Source organism: Danio rerio, chromosome 5 (assembly GCF_052040795.2).
Source record: "Danio rerio strain M-AB ecotype USA chromosome 5, GRCz13ab, whole genome shotgun sequence".
Taxonomy (NCBI): Eukaryota; Metazoa; Chordata; class Actinopteri; order Cypriniformes; family Danionidae; genus Danio; species Danio rerio.
Window position 1 is genome coordinate 79,800,001 of NC_141025.1, and position 21,147 is coordinate 79,821,147.

Consider the following 21,147-nt stretch of genomic DNA (forward strand, 5'->3'; position numbering starts at 1 on the left):
AAAAATGAAAAATTCTGTTCAGAGAAACACCAGTAGACCTTACCAAAGTAAACAAAACATAAAATGAAAACATTTTCGTTAACTGGAGAAGAAACTTTTTTTTTTTAACTTAATCTGAAAAACTAAATAGGAATGTGCTCACAAAACAAAAACAAACAAAACCATTCATTATTTTCTATTTTATTTTAAAGGTGCAGTATGTAAGTTTGACCCCAGTGGTTGAAGCAGGTATTGCACTCCTGGTTTAAAACACACACAAGCGCAACATATCAGTGATTCAGCATCTACATTTAATAATGCTGAACTGATTTAATATGTGTTCATCAGATGATAACGCTCAGCATTGTGCTGGAGTGCAGTAAGTGCACTGTTCTGTGCTTCTGAATGGCTGTGTTTACATTTCTGTCCTGTTTCGTCAAACAGCCAAACTGCTCATCACTCTGCATCTCGTCATGTAGCGTGTTGTTAGGACACGGGGCTACAATTTAACCTGCTTATGTAATGTTTACGCTTGTAATATTCATATGATTTGCTCATTAATAACCTCATGTAGAACTCTGAATCTGCATCTCATTTTGGAGTCTGCTACTGTCCACCAGAGGGCGCATTTCAGTCACGGACGCATGCTTAAAGAGCCTTAATGACTGACTGAAGGAAATCCGCTGTTTTCCATCAAGGCAACCCGGGGTAACCTGGCTAAACTGGCAGCGTGTGACTTCAGCATTGAGTTTCAGATAAACAAGAATGTTCACAGAATATGTCTGCAGATATTTCAGACACATGCTCTGGTGTTTTAATGCTTTAGAAGAGTCAGAAACCTCCCATACAGCACTTTTAATACTAAAAACACACAAAAAAGTGTTAAACTATTATAACGGTCCTAATGAAGTGAACTCAAGCTAGCCTGAAACGTACAGCAACTGCAAAAATAATAAATTAAAACTTTATACTAACCTCGTAGCAGCGGCGGGCGCAGTGAGCACCAGCACCCTGAGGTCGGCCCGCTGTCGGCACACGTCGCGCAGTAAACCCAGCAGAACGTCTGTGGCTACGGTTCGCTCCTGAGCCTCATCGATGACCAGCACACCGTACTGACGCAGCAGAGGATCTGACATCATTTCCTGCAGCAGCAGAGCATCCGTCACAAACCTGCACACACACACACACACACACACACACACACACACACACACACACACACACACACACACACAAACACACACAAACACACACACCGCACAGTTCAAGTCTTCACATACCAAGTTCAACATTTTAGTATGCAATTTTTTGTGTGTGTGTGTGTGTGTGTGTTACCGCAGTATGGTGTCCGGTGTGCACCCGTCCTCATGCGGGACCCTGTAGCCCACCTCTAACCCCAGACTCAGGTCCATCTCATCAGCAGCGCGGAGAGCCAGACTGCAGGCGGCGGCGGAGTACGGCTGGGTAACACACACCACACCCTGAGAGAACTCATGAGACTGAGCATACTCCACACACCACTGCGGAACCTGCACACACACACACACACACACACACACACACACACACACACACACAACACGATATTACGCATGCAGAATTGTTAAATCGTAGTAACATTCCACTTTGCATGCTCCAAACGTGATCTTTCGCTCACAGAATTGTCACAAATCGAACTCAATAAATCAGCACCGTCGGGTCAGAGACGTCTGAATGACGCCTGCTGTAATCTGTGGTTTAACCAGTCTCTTTATTAACTAGTGTTCTTCTTGAAGTGCCGCCTGTTGTGCAGGGATCAAGGTTACTATAGTTTTGCATTTTGAGTGAGTTTGGTTTGTATTTTGATGCTATTTTTAGGTTTCCTACATTTATTTATATAAAAATAAACAAGTCGACACATCTACAACTTAAACAAATAAGAAATATGACAAAGAATTAAGACAAACATCCAGTTTCAGCTGAATGAATAAAGATGTTTTACATAGAAAAGATGGGTTAGTGCATATATACTCCAGACAGGGGCTGACTTAATGTTTTTGGGAGCAATTCTAGTCCTAGTCCTTCTAGTCCTTCAGTTCTAGGGCCTTCAGTCCTGAAATGCAGCCTTTCTACTGTTATTGACTTTTTATTAATATTGCTGTTTGTTAAATCACTCGTTTTTATTGTAAAATGAATTAACAACTGAAAATAATACATATATTTTGTATAAATTGATGGATATGTTATTTAGTAATATTATTATTTTTACGTAACATTACATTATTGTAATAATGTCATATTTGATTGTATACTAAATTATATTTAATTACATTAAAATTGTATTTGTTTAACTCTCACCAGGCCTGGATTGGCTAATCGGGAGAGACCGGGAGAATTCCCGGTGGGCCGGTCCGTTTTTTGGCCGCGAGGGCCGGTGTCCCTAGCTGCAGAATCTGTTGCTCTCAGCAGTCACACTTTTTAAATTTATTTATTTACTTGACCACAGCCTTTTTATTCATTATTTTAGATATTATTTAGCACGTTAGATTAAGACGTCGCGGACCTGGGTTCGATCCTCGTTAGAGTAACTTAATGTTTTCATTTTTATTGTTAAGACATATAATACTGTTAGGGTTGTTGAACATTTGAAGTTCTAAAGCAGCTGTTTTCTCAAAAAAAGACGTGATAGTGTCATTAGAAACTGATTTGGAAATGACCTTATTTTAATATAGTCAGTCGTGAACTGAGGTGGGCCGGTCTGAGGCTTGAAACTCCAGGGCTGAAAAGGAGTCCCACTCCGGCCCTGACTCTCACCATACCAAAAATGGTAGAAAACGATGTTATAAATAGTTTATAGGAATCATTTAAACTTATAAATATGGCCCACAGATTTCCTGGGGCCCTAAGCGGCTGCTGACCTCGCATATTGGTGGAATCCGCCCCTGATTCCTGCTCTTGACTGTTGTGTTTGCCGCCACCTACTGGTGTTCCTCTAAACAGCCGCAGGTCAGATTTAAAGCCACGCTATGACTGCTGACTGCTTAATAACTCTGAGAATGTTTATTTATTTTAGCTAATTATTATATTATTTCAGTTAGACTGTTGTTTGTTTGGGAATGCACAGTATCTCAGTGGTTAGCAATGTGGCATTCACAGCAAAAAGGTCGCTGGTTCGAATCCAAGCTAGGTCAGTTGGTGTTTCTGTGTGGAGTTTGCATGTTCTCCCCGTGTTGGCGTGGGTTTTCTCCGGGTGCTCCGGTTACAGTCCAAACACATGCGCTATAGGGGAACTGATCAACTACACTTGCTGTAGTGTGTGTGAATGAATGTGTATGGGTGTTTCCCAGTACTGAGTTGCAACTAGAAGCTGTGTAAAACATATGCTGGAATAGTCAGCGGTTCATTCCACTGTAAAATGAATGAATGAATAAATCCTGCTCTTGACTGATGTGTTTGGCGCCACCTACTGGTGTTCCTCCAAACAGCCACAGGTCTGATTCTAGACAACAGAATGAACACCTAATGCGTATTAATTCTAAAACGGTTATTTATTTTAGCTACTTATCACTTCATTTTAGTCGTTAGTTTTAGTTTTTCAATTATTATGCTTTGTTTACATCTCAGTTCAGTTCATGAACATGTGTTTTGGCCACTAGTTTTAGTCTTAAGTGTTGAATTGCTAAATAAACCTCGGGATTTATGAACTTTGAGGCCTGTAAAATGGTTTACTGTTTCTGAGGGAAGCTTTCCACATGCATAAACCATGTTTTCTGCATTGTTCATGTTTTATTATGCAGCAACTGTGTAATAAAACCAATAACAAAAGTCACTAAACTGTGCATTTGTGCATGACAGACACCTTCAAGTGTTTTAGCACTTAATTGCATAACTGTCTTAGATTTTAGAGACTGAAGGATAAGATGATAAGTTCAGTGGTGATCCACAATGACACATTCGGCTCTTTTCAGAGAGTACACGCAGTAATTGATCATCAGTACAGGTGTGTCTTAATCAGCAATGCAATTACAGAATAATAGCTTTAGCAATGCTGCTTTGAAGTAAAACTCTCTAATAATGAACTGTTTCCAGGGCAGGGAGGGTTATTATTATAATGCATTTCACTACTGATTCAAATATTATACATATTTTTAATAATGATGCATTTGATTCCACTCAATTAAAACTTAAATTTTTATCCAAGGTTATCACACTAATATGTGAGTTTGTGATGTAAATGAAGCGAGCGCTCCACCTGCGTGCTCTTCCCCGTTCCTCCGTCCGAGCTCAGGATGATCATGCTGTGCTTCTCCATGTGCTCCAGCAGACTGAGCTTCAGACTCCACACCGGCAGCTGCTTTCTCTGCTCCAGCAGGCTGTAGTATCGGGACGAGAACGGCAGCCCGTCGTATGGATTGACCTCCAGATCGGCCAGATCATCGTCCAGCGGCTCTCCGTCCTCCTCCAGATCTCCAGAAATCAGGGACGATATGGAGAGATTATCCAGAGCCGAGGCTTTGGAGGACATGCTGAATGCGGACGGGCCGCTGACCGAGCCCTGAGGAACACCGCTCATCAAAACTACCTGCAGAGATGACATTAAACACCATATCAAGCATGTAAACACACATATGAGAACCAGTATGAATGCATCTACAGTGTCCGTCTGCATGATACTGCACACATTGCAGCACCTGTGAGGACAACAATATCTTGAGGAAATCTGCATGACATATCTGGAAAATAATGCAGTATTGTTGTTGAGTATGGTGACTGCTATAGTTCTTAATAAAAATGCTTTCTTATTAGCTGTGTTTATAAATCATTTGTTTATTTATGTAATGATAGTATATGATATGGAGAGGTTATCCAGAGCCTGAATGCAGATGGGCCACTGAGCGGGCCATGAGGAACACCACTCATCAAAACTACCAAACCCAGGCTCATTCTGATTATGTACCCCTGTATACATTTCTGGAGAGCCCCAAATATGTCCCAGGAGCTGTTTATTTGTAGCTTTTGTTTTCGTGAATCCACCAGAGGGCGCTGTGTAGGTTTTTCATATCTCAAATTTCTCCTGCGAGTGTCATTCGCGCCTGCAGTTCTCATGTAAATCCACTAGAGGCCGTTGTTGACTGACTGACTGACTGCAGTTGGTACAGACTTAACATGCGGCTAAAAAGAGCACACACAGGATGATTAATACAAATGAGTCTATTGCGTAGTGTGAAATTTTGCTCTTTGGCAATGAAAAGTAATGCCTCGTGACAGTTTTCCTATATTTATTTCTGCGTATAACCATTTTTAACAAACTTATGTTTTTATTATTATTACTTACACATTATTAGGGGCCTAGCACCGTGGGTGCGTAGGCACCTCTTGCTTTCGTTAGTGTTCCTATTATTATTATTATTCTTCCGTTTCTTCCGCCAGATTTGAATGGCAGCCCATATAGGCGTATGCGGGAAAGTTGTATAATTTGGCACAATGATAGAGGGACAGTCTTAACATTAATCAGACCAAATATATAGTCTCAAAATCAAACTCTCTAGCGCCACCACTTGTCCAAACTTTCACGTATGTTTATCATGATAACTTTTGAACAGAATGGGCTACAATCAAAATTCTTTTTTCCTCTGATTCCTTGGCTCAGTCCGATTCAAACGCACTCTATGACGTCATTTTCCATCATGGATTTTTTCGCGCTATTTTACATTTTTCGAATAACCTTTTTGATCGAACTCGTCCTAGGCCGTTTCTCCGATTTTCGCCAAAATTGAAACACATGATCTACAGACCATGCCAACCAAAAGTTGGAATTCAAGTTGATTCGACCAACTGTTTTCGTTTAACTTGCGATCAAATTGAACGTAGAACTTGCGAAAATGGACTTGAGGCGATATCTCCGTAACGCATTCACCGATTCACACCAAACTTGCCGTGTGTTATGACAACTAGGGTCTGAGGTTATATACTGTGTTTTGGCGCACTGCCCCCTAGTGGTCTGGAGATACAAAAAACTTGCTTTTTTGGTTTATAACGTCTCAACCTTTCGTCCGAAACTCATAAAACTGCTCTCATTACATCTGGCAGAGCATGTGGAGTCGAATGATGTCTGATTTTCACAGGTCAGCCATTTTGGGCAGCAACCATTTCGATTTTCAGCCAAGAATGCTATATTTTACCAACATATTCACACATCATTACAAAACATGGTATGCATCTTCAACCCCATGCCCTGAAAGTACTCAAAATCTTTTGGAGCAGCGCCACCTTTTGGCCAAAAGTGCTTGGCCCCTTAATTGCTGCTTGCAGCTATATTTATTATTGTTGTTGTTGTTTTAACACAGAGTCAATCTATAAATAGGTAAGCTGCATCTGCTCAGGTTTGAACTTACAGATGTGTTGAGATGACAACAAGACCTGGACGAGTTTAGCATTATCCTGGATTAATAATTAAAATCATTAATAATCAAATCCAGGAAACCGAGGATGAAAAGCAGACCTATACAGAAATGCAGAACCAGTGCTTGCAAAAACAGGCTATTTTACATTAATACATTAATGTTAACTCAACCTGAAACAATACAGCATGCAGCACTACTATGGTGGTTATTAAAGTGCATTCTCATGCAATATTGCATGTTATTCTCATTAACTGTGCAGCTCGAACATTATTAATCCTTAAAATGCTCAGTTCACCTTAAAATGTGGATTCTGTCATCATTTACTCCTGTTCCAGCAGGTTTGAGTTGAACACAAATGAAGATATACTGATGAATGCTGGAAATAAATGGACTCAAGCAGTAATTATTTGTTCCTAATATTAATATTAATGTCCAGCATTGTTCGGTAGATCTTGTTTTGTATCCAAAAGAAGAAAGAAACTCAGTTTATAAGCACTTGAGAGAGTGAGTAAATAATGAGGATTTTAGGAGAGCAGTAAAGAAAAGCAGCTGAAGCTCTCAGTAATTCTACACATGTCAGGAATCCAGCTCATATCCTCCAGCAACACACACACACAAACAACACACACACACACACACACACACACACACACATACACACACACACATACACACACACACACACACACACACTAATACACTGCAAACACAAGCTGCCATCGAGACTGTTCACAGGTGCGAGCGAGCATTACTTGAGATGTTTAAACAAGACACAGTTATTTGCTTGACTTTGACACGCCTAACAAACTAACCAGATCAGCATTACCATGTGTGCACTGCCGTACTTAAAAAAAAAGCTTTATATTTATTCCAACAGTGTCTCACAGCAAGAAGGTCGCTGGTTTGAGTCTCGGCTGGGTCAGTGGGTGTTTCTGTGTGGAGTTTGCATGTTCTCCCTGTGTTTGTTTTCCTCTGGGTGCTCCGGTTACAGTCCAAACACATGCGCTATAGGGGAACTGAACTAAATTGGCCGTAGTGTATGAGTGTGTATGGGTGTTTCCCAATACTGGGTTGCAGCAGGAAGGGCATGCGCTGTGTAAAACATATGCTGGAATAGTTGGTGGTTCATTCCGCTGTGGTGACCCCTGATTAATAGAGACTCAGCTGAAGGGAGGATAATGAATGAATATTATTATTATCTTTAACTTGATTCATCTTCATTTTTGTTGTAATGTATGTTTACATGAATGCTTTTCTCTCTCCAATACTGCTGTCAATTCAGCTCACATTAAACTAATTAACTAAACTTTAATTCAATTAATGGACGGCTTGAATGCTGTTCTGATAAATCTGCGTATCTGAAAATTATAATTATAAGAATATTATAAATTACAAAAATACACAATTTTACAGAACTCAACCATTATAATATAGAAAAACAGTTTATATGTCGAAACTAGCTTTAGAACAAGAATCATTTGATGACAATAATAAAAGAAAATCCACTTTAGCATCACAGATTGTCCAAAAATAAATGTCCACGATGCTGTCTGTGCATCTAAAATTGCTTAATTTGCAAGAGAATTTTTGTCAACACTTTTTAAACATAAGCTTTAGTATAATGTTTGAAAAATAATTAATAATAAAAAATAAAATAATTTAGCATTCATCTGTAGATGTGTGTCATATATATGAATAAATAATATATATATATATATTTATATATATATATATATATATATATATATATATATATATATATATAAATATTTGTTATATATATATTGTTGTTCATTCATTCATTCTCCTTCAGCTAAGTCCATTTATTCATCAGGAGTCGCCACAACGGAATGAACCGCCAACTATTCCAGCATATGTTTTTTAAAGCAGATGCCCTTCCAGCTGCAACCCAGTACAGGAAAACACCCATACAAACTCATTCACACACAAACACTCATACACTACGGCCAGTTTAGTTAATCAATTCACCTATAGCGCATGTGTTTGGACTGTAACCGGAGCACCCGAAGGAAACCCACACCAACACGGGGAGAACATGCAAACTCCACACAGAAATGCCTACATGGCCCAGTTGGGACTCAAACCAGTGACCTTCTTGCTGTGAGGCAACAGGGTTAACCATTGAGCCACCATGCCAGCTCATATATATTATTATATTGTTTATTCATTCATTCTCCTTCAGTTTAGTCTCTCTATTCATCAGGGGTCGCCACAGTGGAATGAACTGCCAACTATTCCAGCATATGTTTTAAACAGCAGATGCCCTTCCAGCTGCAACCCAGTACTGGGAAACTATCTTATATATATATATATATATATATATATATATATATATATATATATATATATATATATATATATATATATATATATATATATTAGTTTCGAGTGAATATTAATATCTGGTATCTATATTAAGAGGTGGATATCTGTTAACATTGGCTGTTTTTGTGTGTGATAATATGAGCAGTGTGTGTGTGTGTGTGTGTGTGTGTGTGTGTGTGTGTGTGTAAGTGATATTGAGGTCAGATATCAACAACAACACAGGAACAAAAACAGCAAGACAAAGCCTGCAGGATCACCACCAGCACCTCAGTCATACACACATTAGCGTTATAATAAACACGACATTATATTTAAAGACACGAACAAGATCAATTTACGGTTTTGATTATTACCAGCCATGATAAATAACAATAACAACAACACAATAAATATCATAAATAAAAAGCAGTGAGGGTGTTTTAAAGGAAATGTGATGTGATGCTATATTATAATGAGACTCTTCAGTAATAATGTGGACGCGTTTCCTTTAAGTCTGCATAATGAGCGAGTATCAGCTGACTGTCAGAGATCAGACAACAACAGCAGAAAACTGAGAGAATCACCAGAGGAAAACATGCTTACCTGCAGCTCATATTCACCTCAGAGGAGTCAAACTGATGACAAATAATGAGAATGATGGCAAATGAGGGAAATAAATAAGGCGGCGCTACTGTAACCTCACATCCATCAAGACTCGCGACGGCACCCGCGTCAATGTATAGCGGAATATCCTGTCGAGGACAACGAGACTGAACGCGAGCGGCTTTAAACGCGTCTTTAGATTGATATTTTGGTGAATATTTAGATTAATATGACTGCTGAAGCGCCGTAGAGCGAAACTCCGCCGCCGCCGCCATGACGGATCACCTCAGCAGCTCGGGCGCGCTCTCAATCCCTGCGCGCGCACTGCACAGAGAGCACGGGAGTATGGGGTTACATTTACGACAAAATTCTGTACGCTAAAGATCATTTTTTGAGCTCAGCAAATGGCTTTTGCGGTCGCTTTAATACTTCTGCGCACAAAAAAATCATGTTTTGAGCAACAGGCCATTTTGAGTGTACTCAAAATATGATCTTTAGAGCGCAGAATTGTTAATGCACCATAAACAAGCACTTTTGTGCACTCAGAAACATAATCTTTTGAGTGCAGGATTGTTAACATGCATCCAATAAGTCCTGTCAGAACATGATCTTTAGCACATATAATTATTAATGTGCATAAAACAAGGCATTTTGTGCACTTAAAACATGATCTTTTGCATGCAGAATTGTTATTTATCATGCATTAAGCCATTTTGCGTGCTTAAAACATGATATTTTGTTTACATATTTGTCAATGCACATAAAATAAGGCATTTTGCACACGTAAAGCATGATCTTTTGCTTGTAGAATTTTTAACGCGCATGCAACAACTCTTTATGCAAACATTAAACATTGTCTTTTGCTCACAGAACTTTTTTACATGCATGCAATAATCCATTTTGAGAGCTCTTTTGCACACGGAATTGTTATTCATGCATTTCACATGCTCAAAACATGAGCTTTTGTTCACAGAATTTTGTCACTAATGTTACCCCATACACTGCACGCTCTATCAGTGTTGCGCACTAGTGAGGGCACTCAGGAAGAGTTGAACAGAGCCGCGCTCACCGGACAGGTGGAGCTGAAACCTGAAGCAGATAAAACAGGACAGAAGGGTGGAGATCCACACACACACACACACACTGTCAAAATAATAAATAGTACAGCAAAAATAAACAACAAAGCAGGGAAACAGAAGAAATATCCTCCAGATGTGTTGCAAAACTATTGATTATTTCAAGACTTGTTAGTGTCGGAGCTCTAACTCAGACTGGTTGCGTCAGAAGCTGAAATGCTGGATCCTATAGGTCAAAGGTCAAAGTGTGACTCCAGTCATCTTACTGATGATGTCATGATGATGGACACGTGACATTATTGACGGCTGATTTCCTCATTTAAAATAAATAAATTAATAAGTAAATAAATCCAATGAATGAGTGAAATTTAAAAAAATTCTCTGTTCTCATTTTATTTTTTGATTTAATGAATTTATTATTACACATGGATATGAGGAAAATGGTTGCTTATTTATAAATATAGCTTATGTTATACTCTTTAAGTGTTTTTTTAATATAATGGTCTGATAACAGTTCTTTCTTTTTTTCTGATAATAAAAAATAAACATCTCACACAAATTTCCATTTAGAGTATTTTATTTATTCATTTATAAAATTGTGATTGAAATTCAGAATTATTACACCAAATATTGATGCATTTATGTTAATTTTGTGCTGTCTGCAAGTGTATTAAACGGCATCAGAAAAAAAGGTCCCTTTAGTTCATATTTTATGGAAAATATAACTAAACTCCAGCACTTTTATTTTATATTTGGAAGAAATCATGTCATTAGCAGTCAACAAAATAAAAGACAAATGACATGTTACTTCAACACATAATTATATTGTCATTTAGATAAATTTTAATATTATTTTTGTGGACAAAAATGTGTCAAAACAATACTAATGTTTTAACTTTCTGTGTATTTTCTGATATAACCCTGATTTTCAATCATAACAAATAAAAAATGCTAATCTGATCATCTGACATTTCTGAAATATTAAATAGACTAAATTACATTTTTATTTTGAAGTTCAGAGGGAAATTTATAAGACCATAATGGAATAATTAATAAATATATATATATATATATATATATATATATATATATATATATATATATATATATATATATATATATATATATTCAACAACAACAACAAAAAAAATAATGTTGCATATGATAATACAGTGCAATTTATTTAGAACAAATCTAAATAATATCAAAAATCAGAATAAAATCAAAATCTGCAATGTTTATTTGCATTATTAGCACACATTGTTTGTCTCAAAGTAAACAAAATCTGTTTAAGGAAATTCACTGTAAAAACAACAACAACAACAACAACAACAACAACAACAACAACAACATTCATTCATTCATTCTTCTTTGGCTTCTTGCTGTGAGGCAGAAGTGCTAACCACTGAGACACCATACCACCGCTTACTTATATTTACATATAAATACAATATATATGTATATATGTATATATATATATATATATATATATATATATATATATATATATATATATATATATATATATATATATATATATATATATATATAAAAGTTACTTCACATATAATTATTTTCTACATAAAGAAACATAGTCATAAGATGAATATTAGATTAATTTCATTAGCATGTGCTCATTAAAACTTTCATCAGTCTAAATCTTCAAGTTTAATCACCCGATATCTATGCAACCGCTTCAGTTTAATAAAAGCAGCATGTGAGTTTCCATCAGCGGCTGCCAGTGTTGACCAGAGGTTATAATTCAGTAATTAGATTAAAGACACGGGATATGTGACCTATTAAAGGATAATCAGGAATAAATGGAGGATGTGTGAAATGTGACAGATCCCTCATTAGTGTGCGACTCCATTCAGACTAATCATTTCAGCACTCATTATTCCATTGAGCGACTTATAAGTGAGTGACATCTGAACTCCGACACACGCGACACACGTCATTAAGAACAAGACTGCCGCTTTATCATAACTTCTATCCGAATATTATACTAATTATTATTTTAAAGATATAACAGACACTGCAGAAATGTGGAGAAAGCTTTTATAAAGTTAAAAATCATCAAGTATGGAGAAGAAACGGTTGTTCAGATGCTTGCTGAAACATTTTAAGGAGTTTTAAGAGAACTTTAGAGAGCCCAATACCGAGCCCTGGAGAACTCCTGAGTCAAACTTTAAAGAACAAGAGCTTTATTCAGCTTGCTTACAAATTACATGACAGAACTTGTAGTCAGCCTTAGATTACACTTATATTGTGATGTAATCTGACCACTTTGGATTACTTTTAGATTACTTTGATGATAATGTTGCGTATATCAAAGCAGGATAGTCTTAACGAAGAAAAAATATCGTCAATCTTTATCCGCAGCAAAAGCCTCAACAGCTTGCTTTTAGAGAGCTATCGATGGACAGTTACTTGACATTGTTTTGAGCATGGCTGGTCTCGCATCATCAATCACGAACCAACCAATCAGACATATCATTCATTCATTCATTCATGTTCTTGTCGGGTTAGTCCCTTTATTAATGCGGGGTCGCCACAGTGGAATGAACCGCCAACTTATCCAGCAAGTTTTACGCAGCAGATGCCCTTCCAGCCGCAACCTATCTCTGGGAAACATCCACACACACATTCACACACACACTCATACACTACAGACAATTTAGCCTACCCAATTCACCTGTACCGCATGTATTTGGACTGTGGGGGAAACCCGGAGGAAACCCACGCGAACGCAGGGAGAACATGCAAACTCCACACAGAAACGCCAACTGAGCCGAGATTAGAACCAGCGACCTTCTTGCTGTGAGGCGACAGCACTACCTACTGCGCCACGCCCAATCAGACGTATCCTAATGCATATTTAGTCAGCCTTCCAAACCTTTGTCATCCTCGTTTTTCCCAAACTCCACTCATTCCTAAATCCAATAGCAGGGGAGTTCTCGAGACCATCAGACTCCCTTCTCTCCCTCCTGTCTAAATGGGCTCATGGATCCTCAGAGCTCAGGGCTCTCTCCCGGGACAGCATGCCAAATACGCTTATACTTATTCAAGCATCAGCTAAGTGTGAACTCTCGAAACTCACACTAATGTTAGTGTTTTGGTGACCGTCACTTTAAATGCAAATGAGATTGTGGTCTTTTCAGAAGAGGGCGGAGCTACAAAAGCCTAACACTGTTCATCTGTGCTTCATCTAGAACTCCACATCTATAATGCTCTTAGTCTATGCTGACATCATCTCCAGCAGCTCAAACACTCTAATGGCTAATGGACAGACGGCTGCTTCTCACTCAGGGCTGCTGGACATGCTAATGAGATGGGCACTAGTGGGCGGGGCTTTCCCCCTCTGATGACATGTGTGTTTCTGCATCAAGTCTGATTAGAGCAAACACAGTTGATTTATGTTGAGCATCAGAGGCTGCTGGAGATACACACACACTGCTCACACACACACGGGTTTAAACCACTGTAAAAGTCATTTCTGCACAATAGGTGCCCTTTAAAAGCAATGAAAAGAATCAGAAAAAGTGAAATTACTGACGCAATTTTAGTAAAACTTCACAGACGGCACTTTTTGCAGCTCTTCACATGTTCATCAAGAAACTGTTCTCTCAAAACGCTTCCTCCATGCAAGAAATGACTCTGACGCTCAGTTTGTAAACTTGATTAGTTCCTGAAAGCTGTGAATGAGCAGTGTGATGATCTTATGCCGGATCACGGGCCGCTAATGACGCACGTCCACACTATAGCGGACAGTGTAGTGACCGGTTCACTGACCTAATCAGACACATCATTAACATTTAGATGGTCAAGACTGCTTGATTGTAGCTAACAGGTAATACTGTGCTAAAATCACGCAGGACAGCGGTATAAAGAGAGTCTCCACAGCACACACATGCACAGTTTCTAAACCCTCACACCAACTCTTCTTCTTCTTCTTCTTCGCAAGCTCTCGGTGTCAGCCTTGGTGAAGTGAGTACTTTATTTACTGTATTCTTATTTACTTGCTTTTCTTGTCTACGTTATTAGTCCAAACATCTAAATATTCTTAAATTCGGAAGCATTTTCTACACTGACAAAAAGTGTTGCATGCAGAACTGTTGCAAACAATTTATTTGTGTTGGATTTAAACAAACAAATTAAGTTTAATAATGTTCAACTTAATTTGTTTACATTCAACACCAATATAAATTGTTTACAACCACTTAACGTAAAAGAATTGAGTAAATCCAAGGAATCATCTTTGAATAATTTAAGCAAAATGTAGTTTTCAGCAATAATGAGTCAAAATGAAGAGTTTCTTATTAAAACAAGCTGAAGAATCTGCCAGTGGGCTGAGTGAAACGATGATCTCAAAGCGAAAACAAGATCATTCTGCGTCCCCCATTTCAGCTTATTGAGCTTGCTTTAAGAAAAACACTTCATCATTCATTATTAGGAAAAAACAGCCGATCTTACTAGGAAACATAACTATTATACGCTTTATCAGTTTAGATAAGTCCATACACTGCAAAAAATGCTTTTCTTGCTTAGATTTTTTGTCTTGTTTCTAGTATAAATATCTAAAATTTCTTATTTCAAGAAGCATATTCTAGATAAGCAAAACATACTGTCTTGTTTTAAAAAATAATATGCCAATATTAAGTGAGTTTTTCCTTAAAACAAGCAAAATAATCTGCCAATGGGGTCAGCAAATTAATCTTGTTTTTTCTTTTGACGTAAGATTATTTTGCTGACCCCATTGGCAGATTATTTTGCTTGTTTTAAGGAAAAACTCACTTAATATTGGCATATTATTTCTCAAAACAAGACAATATATTTTGCTTGTTTAGAAAATTCTTCTTGATTTAGGAGTTTTTAGATATTTGGACTAGAAACAAGGCAAAAATCTAAGAAAGAAGAGCATGTTTTGCAGTGTGTGAGTTCAGTGGTGTAGATTGCTGTGGCATCAAACCCGTCCCTGAACACAAACATCATCGGGAGATGAGCAAAGCGCACTAAAATGTACAAATGTGATCGTAAAAATTCATCCAAACTAGCCACTGTGTTGGAAATTCATTTCATTCATCTTATATTGAATTTATATACTCATTTGTTTTAATTATAAACGTCTGTTCTTTAATTCCTCCATGAGTGTGCTGTTTAAGTTAGACCAAGTGTGACCACTTTAACATCTGTTTATCACCAGACAAGAGCTGTAATGTAAATGTGATGTAATGCGTAATTATACAGCGCATTTATCACGTATGGGCATACACCCAAAGAGCTTCACAGTCATGAGGGGGTCTCTTCACACCACCAGCAGTGTGCAGCTCCACTTGGATGATGCTCCGGCAGCCACAGGACAACAGCAACAGTGCTGTAGGTGGAGTGGAGAGACAGTGATGGAGCCAACTTGGTGGGTTGGGATGATTAGGAGGCCATGATCGTAAGGATAGATGTACTTTGGCCAGGACACTGGGGTTACACCCCTACTCTTTACCAGAAGTGCCATGGGGTTATTAATAAGCACAAAGAGTCTGGAGCTCAGTGTCAGGCGCTTACTGACAGTATAGAGTCTCCTTCACTATACTGGGGCATTAGGACTCACACAGACCACAGGTTGAACGCCCCCTGCTGTCCTCGCTAACACCACTGCCAACAGCAGCCGAGTGTTCCCAAGTGGTCTCCCATCCACACACTGACCGGGCGCAGCCCTGCTTAGCTTCAGTGAGTAAGCGGTCTTGGGTTGCAGGGTGATGTGGCTGTGGATGTACATGGTGATTTAACAAGCTGCATGTTTGATTGGGAGGTAAGACTGAAATATAGATGGTCAAATATGAAGTATGAGCGCTGATGTAACTGTGATTCGACCCTGCGGACGGCGAGTGATCATCCTGGGACTTTGTGTCACAGTCCTGCCCCATGTGTTAAGAGTTGATGGCTCGACTGCCGGGCCCAGAGAGGAACCCCACTGACATCTGGGGAAAAAAGGAACTCAAGTGGCATCTGAACTCTCTGGTAAGAGACAAATTCTTTGTTAGACTTTGGGTAAGAATTTGTCTGCTTGACCACTGAAAGAGCCTCCTGCCACTACACCACTGAATCAAAACTGTATGAGCGTGCTCTGTGCACACAGCCGGTGTCTTTCAGCCATCGATAAACTTCCGGTGAATGTGATTATTATGCCCAGTAAAGTTTCCTTTTACAGCATCGATGTTGTACCTGAATTAAAACATATAGGGCTCTATTTTGACAGTCCATGTGCAAAACAGAAAACGCATTCAGGGCGTGTCATAATCCATATTTTCTCATTTAAGGACAGGAAAATCTGCTTTGCGCCGTGGCGCATGGGCTAAAAGGGTTGAGTTTATTTTCTTAATGAGTTATAGGTGTGTTTTGAGAATAAACCAATCAGAGTCTCATCTCCCATTCCCTTTAAGAGCCAGCTGCGTCGTGTTATAAGCGCATTTGCTATTTACAGGACGTAAAGTAAGTTCACTTTTGCTCTCGTGGATAGGGAAACCTTTACGCACAGACATCATTTAGCCTATAAATAATTAATTTTGTTTGTTAAGCGCAAATATTTGTTTCAAAACTATTTCTAAATTCAGCTCTAATTTCCAGCAAACAAATAAATGAACAATAATAACCAAGTGTGGTCAAAAACCTGAGTTATATCCTAAAACACATGCTGTGCCCCATATGGTCTAAAACCTGACAGGAGGACAAATCTAAGCTTGTTTTTAATAAAACAAATATAAATATGGATATAATAAATAATACTGCTAATAATAACATTATACAAAAGCAAATTGAATGAACTGAACAAGCCTCCCGAGATGAAGAAGGATTCAAGGCAGTGGTTTTTAAATTCATGTAGGCTAGAAAATAATATGTTTTGTAATATTTGAATTCTTTATATTTATATCCTATATAAATATCCTTATTATTTTAATTCTTTTTTCATATGTAAAGATATTTGCGTATTGCTCTACATCTTGTGTTAAGCAGTGTGTAAGCCAGGTGCACTCTGTGCCGGACTTTAGACCGGGTTTGTTCTGGTCTAAGGAAAAGACTATTACAGTTTCTCAAAATAGCAACGCGCCAAAACACACCTGCTCTTTTAGAGCAGAACGCCTATGGGCGCACATATGAGCGCAAATGCATTTGCTGTTTAAAGAGCGTGGCGCAACACTACAAAACGACTCTTGCGCCAAGCTGAAACTAGCAAACAAGTATTGCGCCGCGCCTTGCGCCACACTGCACCGGGTGTATGATAGGGCCCAATCAGTTAAATAGCCTTAAGCATTCATTTAGTTGTTTAAGCATAAAAGAAGATCAGAAGGGTTTAAACACGAGCAAACGAGTGCTGGAATTCTATTGAAGATGTGGTAAATGTCCATTTTGAAGACAGGGTGCAGAACATGTACAGTAATAGTGCTTCTTGTCTGGTCTGAGACTCGCTTTATATGGTTTATCAATCACAGTGAAGATTCTTCTTTTAACTTCTTAAGGCCCGAGCTGTTTTTTACATGCATTATTAATTTCTCTTTGCTATTTGGGTTTATTGGAACCTAATTAGAATATAAATCATCTTTTGATTTGATGTACTTTCAGAGAAAGATGATGTCCATATATGTGGACTCATGGTCTGAATTTACATCAAACACTTTTTCCCGAATTTTTAAATGCAAATTTAACTGAGAAATATTTTGTTGAACTTGCTTTGACTATCAGAGAGTAAAAACAACTTTTTTTCCCCCATTTTGGACAGTTTAAAATAGTGTTTGGGACATTTCATATGCTGCAGAACTTATGCAGGATGACACTGCATGTCTGTAACTAAATATAAAACATTTAAAGTATTTTAAATATCCGAGCTAAAATGTTCTGTCCACATATGTGGACACTCGGGACCAAGGAGGTTAAAGAAATCAGACCTTAAACGTGGCCATTTTATACAGGCATGACTCCAGAAGCACTTGGGCTGCTGCAAAATTGAAAGTCCGTGTGCACATTGGTGAGTCGGCATGCAAAAACCCACTTAATTTTGATACGTTATTCCAGAAAACATACAATATTTGTTCTACTAGTCTCGAAAATGCTTCTTGAATTAAGAATTGTTCGATTAATGGACTAAAAACAAGACACAAACGCTAAGTAAGGAAAGCTTGTTTTATAATGTACGTCTCTTCCTCCACAGTAATGTCTGGAGGTCTGCTGTCCGCGGCGGCTCTGCTGTGTCTGCTGTCCGTCTGCTCGGCCTGCTACATCTCAAACTGCCCCATCGGAGGAAAACGCTCCGTTCAGGACTGGCCCATTCGACAGGTGTGTGTGTGTGTGTGTGTGTTTAGTTTATTAAACCCACTTGTTGAATTCTGGAAACACTATTAAATCCTTCGGTTCAAAGGGGCAGTGCATCTAGTCACCAGGTCACCCCCCTGTGCACGGCCCTGCTCACCAATATGCCACTATTACAGCCTGAAGGGGTCAGTTTCAGAGAGCTGGAGAACATTATCTGTGCGCTAATCTCAGCTCAAACACACACACACACACACACACACACACACACTGCAGGCATCCGAGATGCATTTACAGCTTGTAGGAACGGTCATAATAGGTTTCCCTTACCATCTGCAGTGTATGCCGTGTGGCCCCGGGGACCGCGGACGCTGTTTCGGCCCCAGTATCTGCTGTGGTGAAGGCATCGGCTGCTTGGTCGGCTCTCCAGAAACCCTGCGCTGCCTGGAGGAGGATTTTCTCCCTTCTCCGTGTGAGATGTCTGGAAAGGCCTGCGGTTATGAGGGACGCTGCGCTGCTCCTGGAGTCTGCTGCGACTCGGGTTAGTTTCAGCTCAAATTCAATTGACTCCAGAACAAACCACTGTTATACAATGACTTGCCTAATTACCCTAACTTCACCCTAATTACCCTAGTGAAGCCTTTACATGTCACTTTAAGCTGAACACTAGTGTCTTGAAGAATATCTAGTCTAATATTATGTGCTGTCATCATGATGAAGAGGAAACACATCAGCTATTAGAGATGAGTTATTAACATTAAAACAGAAATTGGGGAAAAACATAAAAGAATTAAGATTTAATTACTGAAATAACATGTAATATTTATGTTAAGGTATTGTCTATGCAATAGTTTCCAGTGGAGCTGATTGTGTGTATGTGTGTGTGTGTGTGTGTGTGTGTGTGTGTGTGTGTGTGTGTGTGTGTCTCAGAGGGCTGCAGTGTGGACCAGTCGTGTGTGGACGGAGATGCTGACGCTGCAGCTGTCAATCAACCGGCCAACAGCCCAGATCTGCTGCTGAAGCTCCTGCACCTGTCAAGCCACGCCCACCCCTCTAGAATCCACCAATGAAACGCCAGAGCTGTGACATCATCTCAGGAGGAGCCGCCCACCAACCACACGACTCGCCACCCACTTTTGTAAACCAACTTTGTAAAGGCGCTAGATATTTGTAAGACTAGATGCTGGTAGTACTGTACTGATGATTAGCTTGACTGTACATTAGTGCAGATATTAAACTAAATTAAAGACCATTTCTGTGTGTGTGTGCTTTTCATAATGCCAATACATTTTACATGCAGATTTAACCACTTTTCATTCAACAAAGCCTCAAGCAGATTTTGCACATCTGTAATTATTGTCTGTGCACATACCTGGAATTTACTGCACCGATTGAAGGGTTGCCAGATCTGCAAAACAAAACTAGACCAGTCCGTCACTCAAAACTTTAATAACCAATCAAAACCAGCCTGAAACTTGAGGACCAATAAGAAAAACTCACAACTTTAATGATCAATCAAAACCAACAACCAATCAGAAACATTGAAAACAGAAATGACCAATCAAAATCGGCCTCAAATTCACCTACCAATCAAAACACTCCCCAAAATAACTGACCAATCAAAAACTACCTTAAACTCAACCACCAATCAGAAACACTCATAAAACAATCAGAAACAAGTCTGAAACTTGACGACCAGTCAGAAACACTTTAAAAAAAATTAACGACCAATCAAAACCAGCCTGAAATTTGACGACCAATCAGAAACACTCAAAACTTTAATGACTATTTAAAACAAGCCTGAAATTCGACGACCAATCAGAGACACTTAGAAAACAATAAGAAACTAGTCTGAAACTTGACGACCAGTCAGAAACACTCGAAACTTTAACGACCAATCAAAACAGCCTAAAATTTGACGACCAATCAGAAACACTCAAAACTTTAATGACAATTTAAAACAAGACTGAAACTCAACGACCAATCAGAAACACTAATAAAACAATCAGAAGCGAGCCTGAAACTTGACGACAATCAAAAACACTCGAAACTTTAACTACTAATCAAAACAATCCTAAAGATTGACGACCAATCAGAAACATTCAAAAAAGTAACGACCAATCAAAACCAGCCTAAAACCAGACGACCAATCAGAAACACTCGAAACTTTAATGACCAACCAAAACCAGCCTGAAACTTGACGACCAATCAGAAACACTCCAAACTTTAATGACCACTGCCAGAGAAGGGTCTGGCCGCAGACCAGGTGCAGATGCAAGCTGAGCTGCATGCAATGTTTTAATGCCACCACCAAACCCCGCCCCTCACAGTGACATCAGCAGCTCCACTGAGTGCATTGTGCATATGCGAGTCTGCAGTCAAGGCAAGGCCAGTTTATTTCTATAGCACATTTCAAACACGATGGTCACTGAGAGCGCTTCACATACACAAATATAAAAGAAAACAAATGAATAAAGAATAAA

At 38.9% G+C, this 21,147-nt stretch overlaps 3 protein-coding genes across 4 annotated transcripts in view; 2 read left to right on the forward strand and 1 right to left on the reverse strand.

Annotated features, from left to right (window-relative positions):
- dqx1 (DEAQ box RNA-dependent ATPase 1) overlaps nucleotides 1-9,598 on the reverse strand; it is a 19,957-nt gene extending 10,359 nt beyond the window's left edge. The window contains 4 exon segments of one of the 2 annotated variants that reach the window (NM_001442762.1): nucleotides 955-1,149; nucleotides 1,315-1,508; nucleotides 4,211-4,540; nucleotides 9,291-9,598. In NM_001442762.1, coding sequence (NP_001429691.1) covers nucleotides 955-1,149; nucleotides 1,315-1,508; nucleotides 4,211-4,531 — 710 coding nt within the window. In that variant the 5' untranslated portion in view covers nucleotides 4,532-4,540; nucleotides 9,291-9,598. 2 annotated transcript variants of the gene reach the window in all.
- fabp1a (fatty acid binding protein 1a, liver) overlaps nucleotides 1-21,147 on the forward strand; it is a 102,772-nt gene that overhangs the window by 64,823 nt on the left and 16,802 nt on the right. The gene's annotated exons all lie outside the window — the stretch shown is intronic.
- On the forward strand, nucleotides 14,281-19,914 carry oxt (oxytocin). The gene is given in 4 exon segments (NM_178291.3): nucleotides 14,281-14,353; nucleotides 18,567-18,691; nucleotides 19,004-19,205; nucleotides 19,595-19,914. Coding segments are annotated over 3 exon segments (465 nt in total). The 5' UTR covers nucleotides 14,281-14,353; nucleotides 18,567-18,568; the 3' UTR covers nucleotides 19,735-19,914.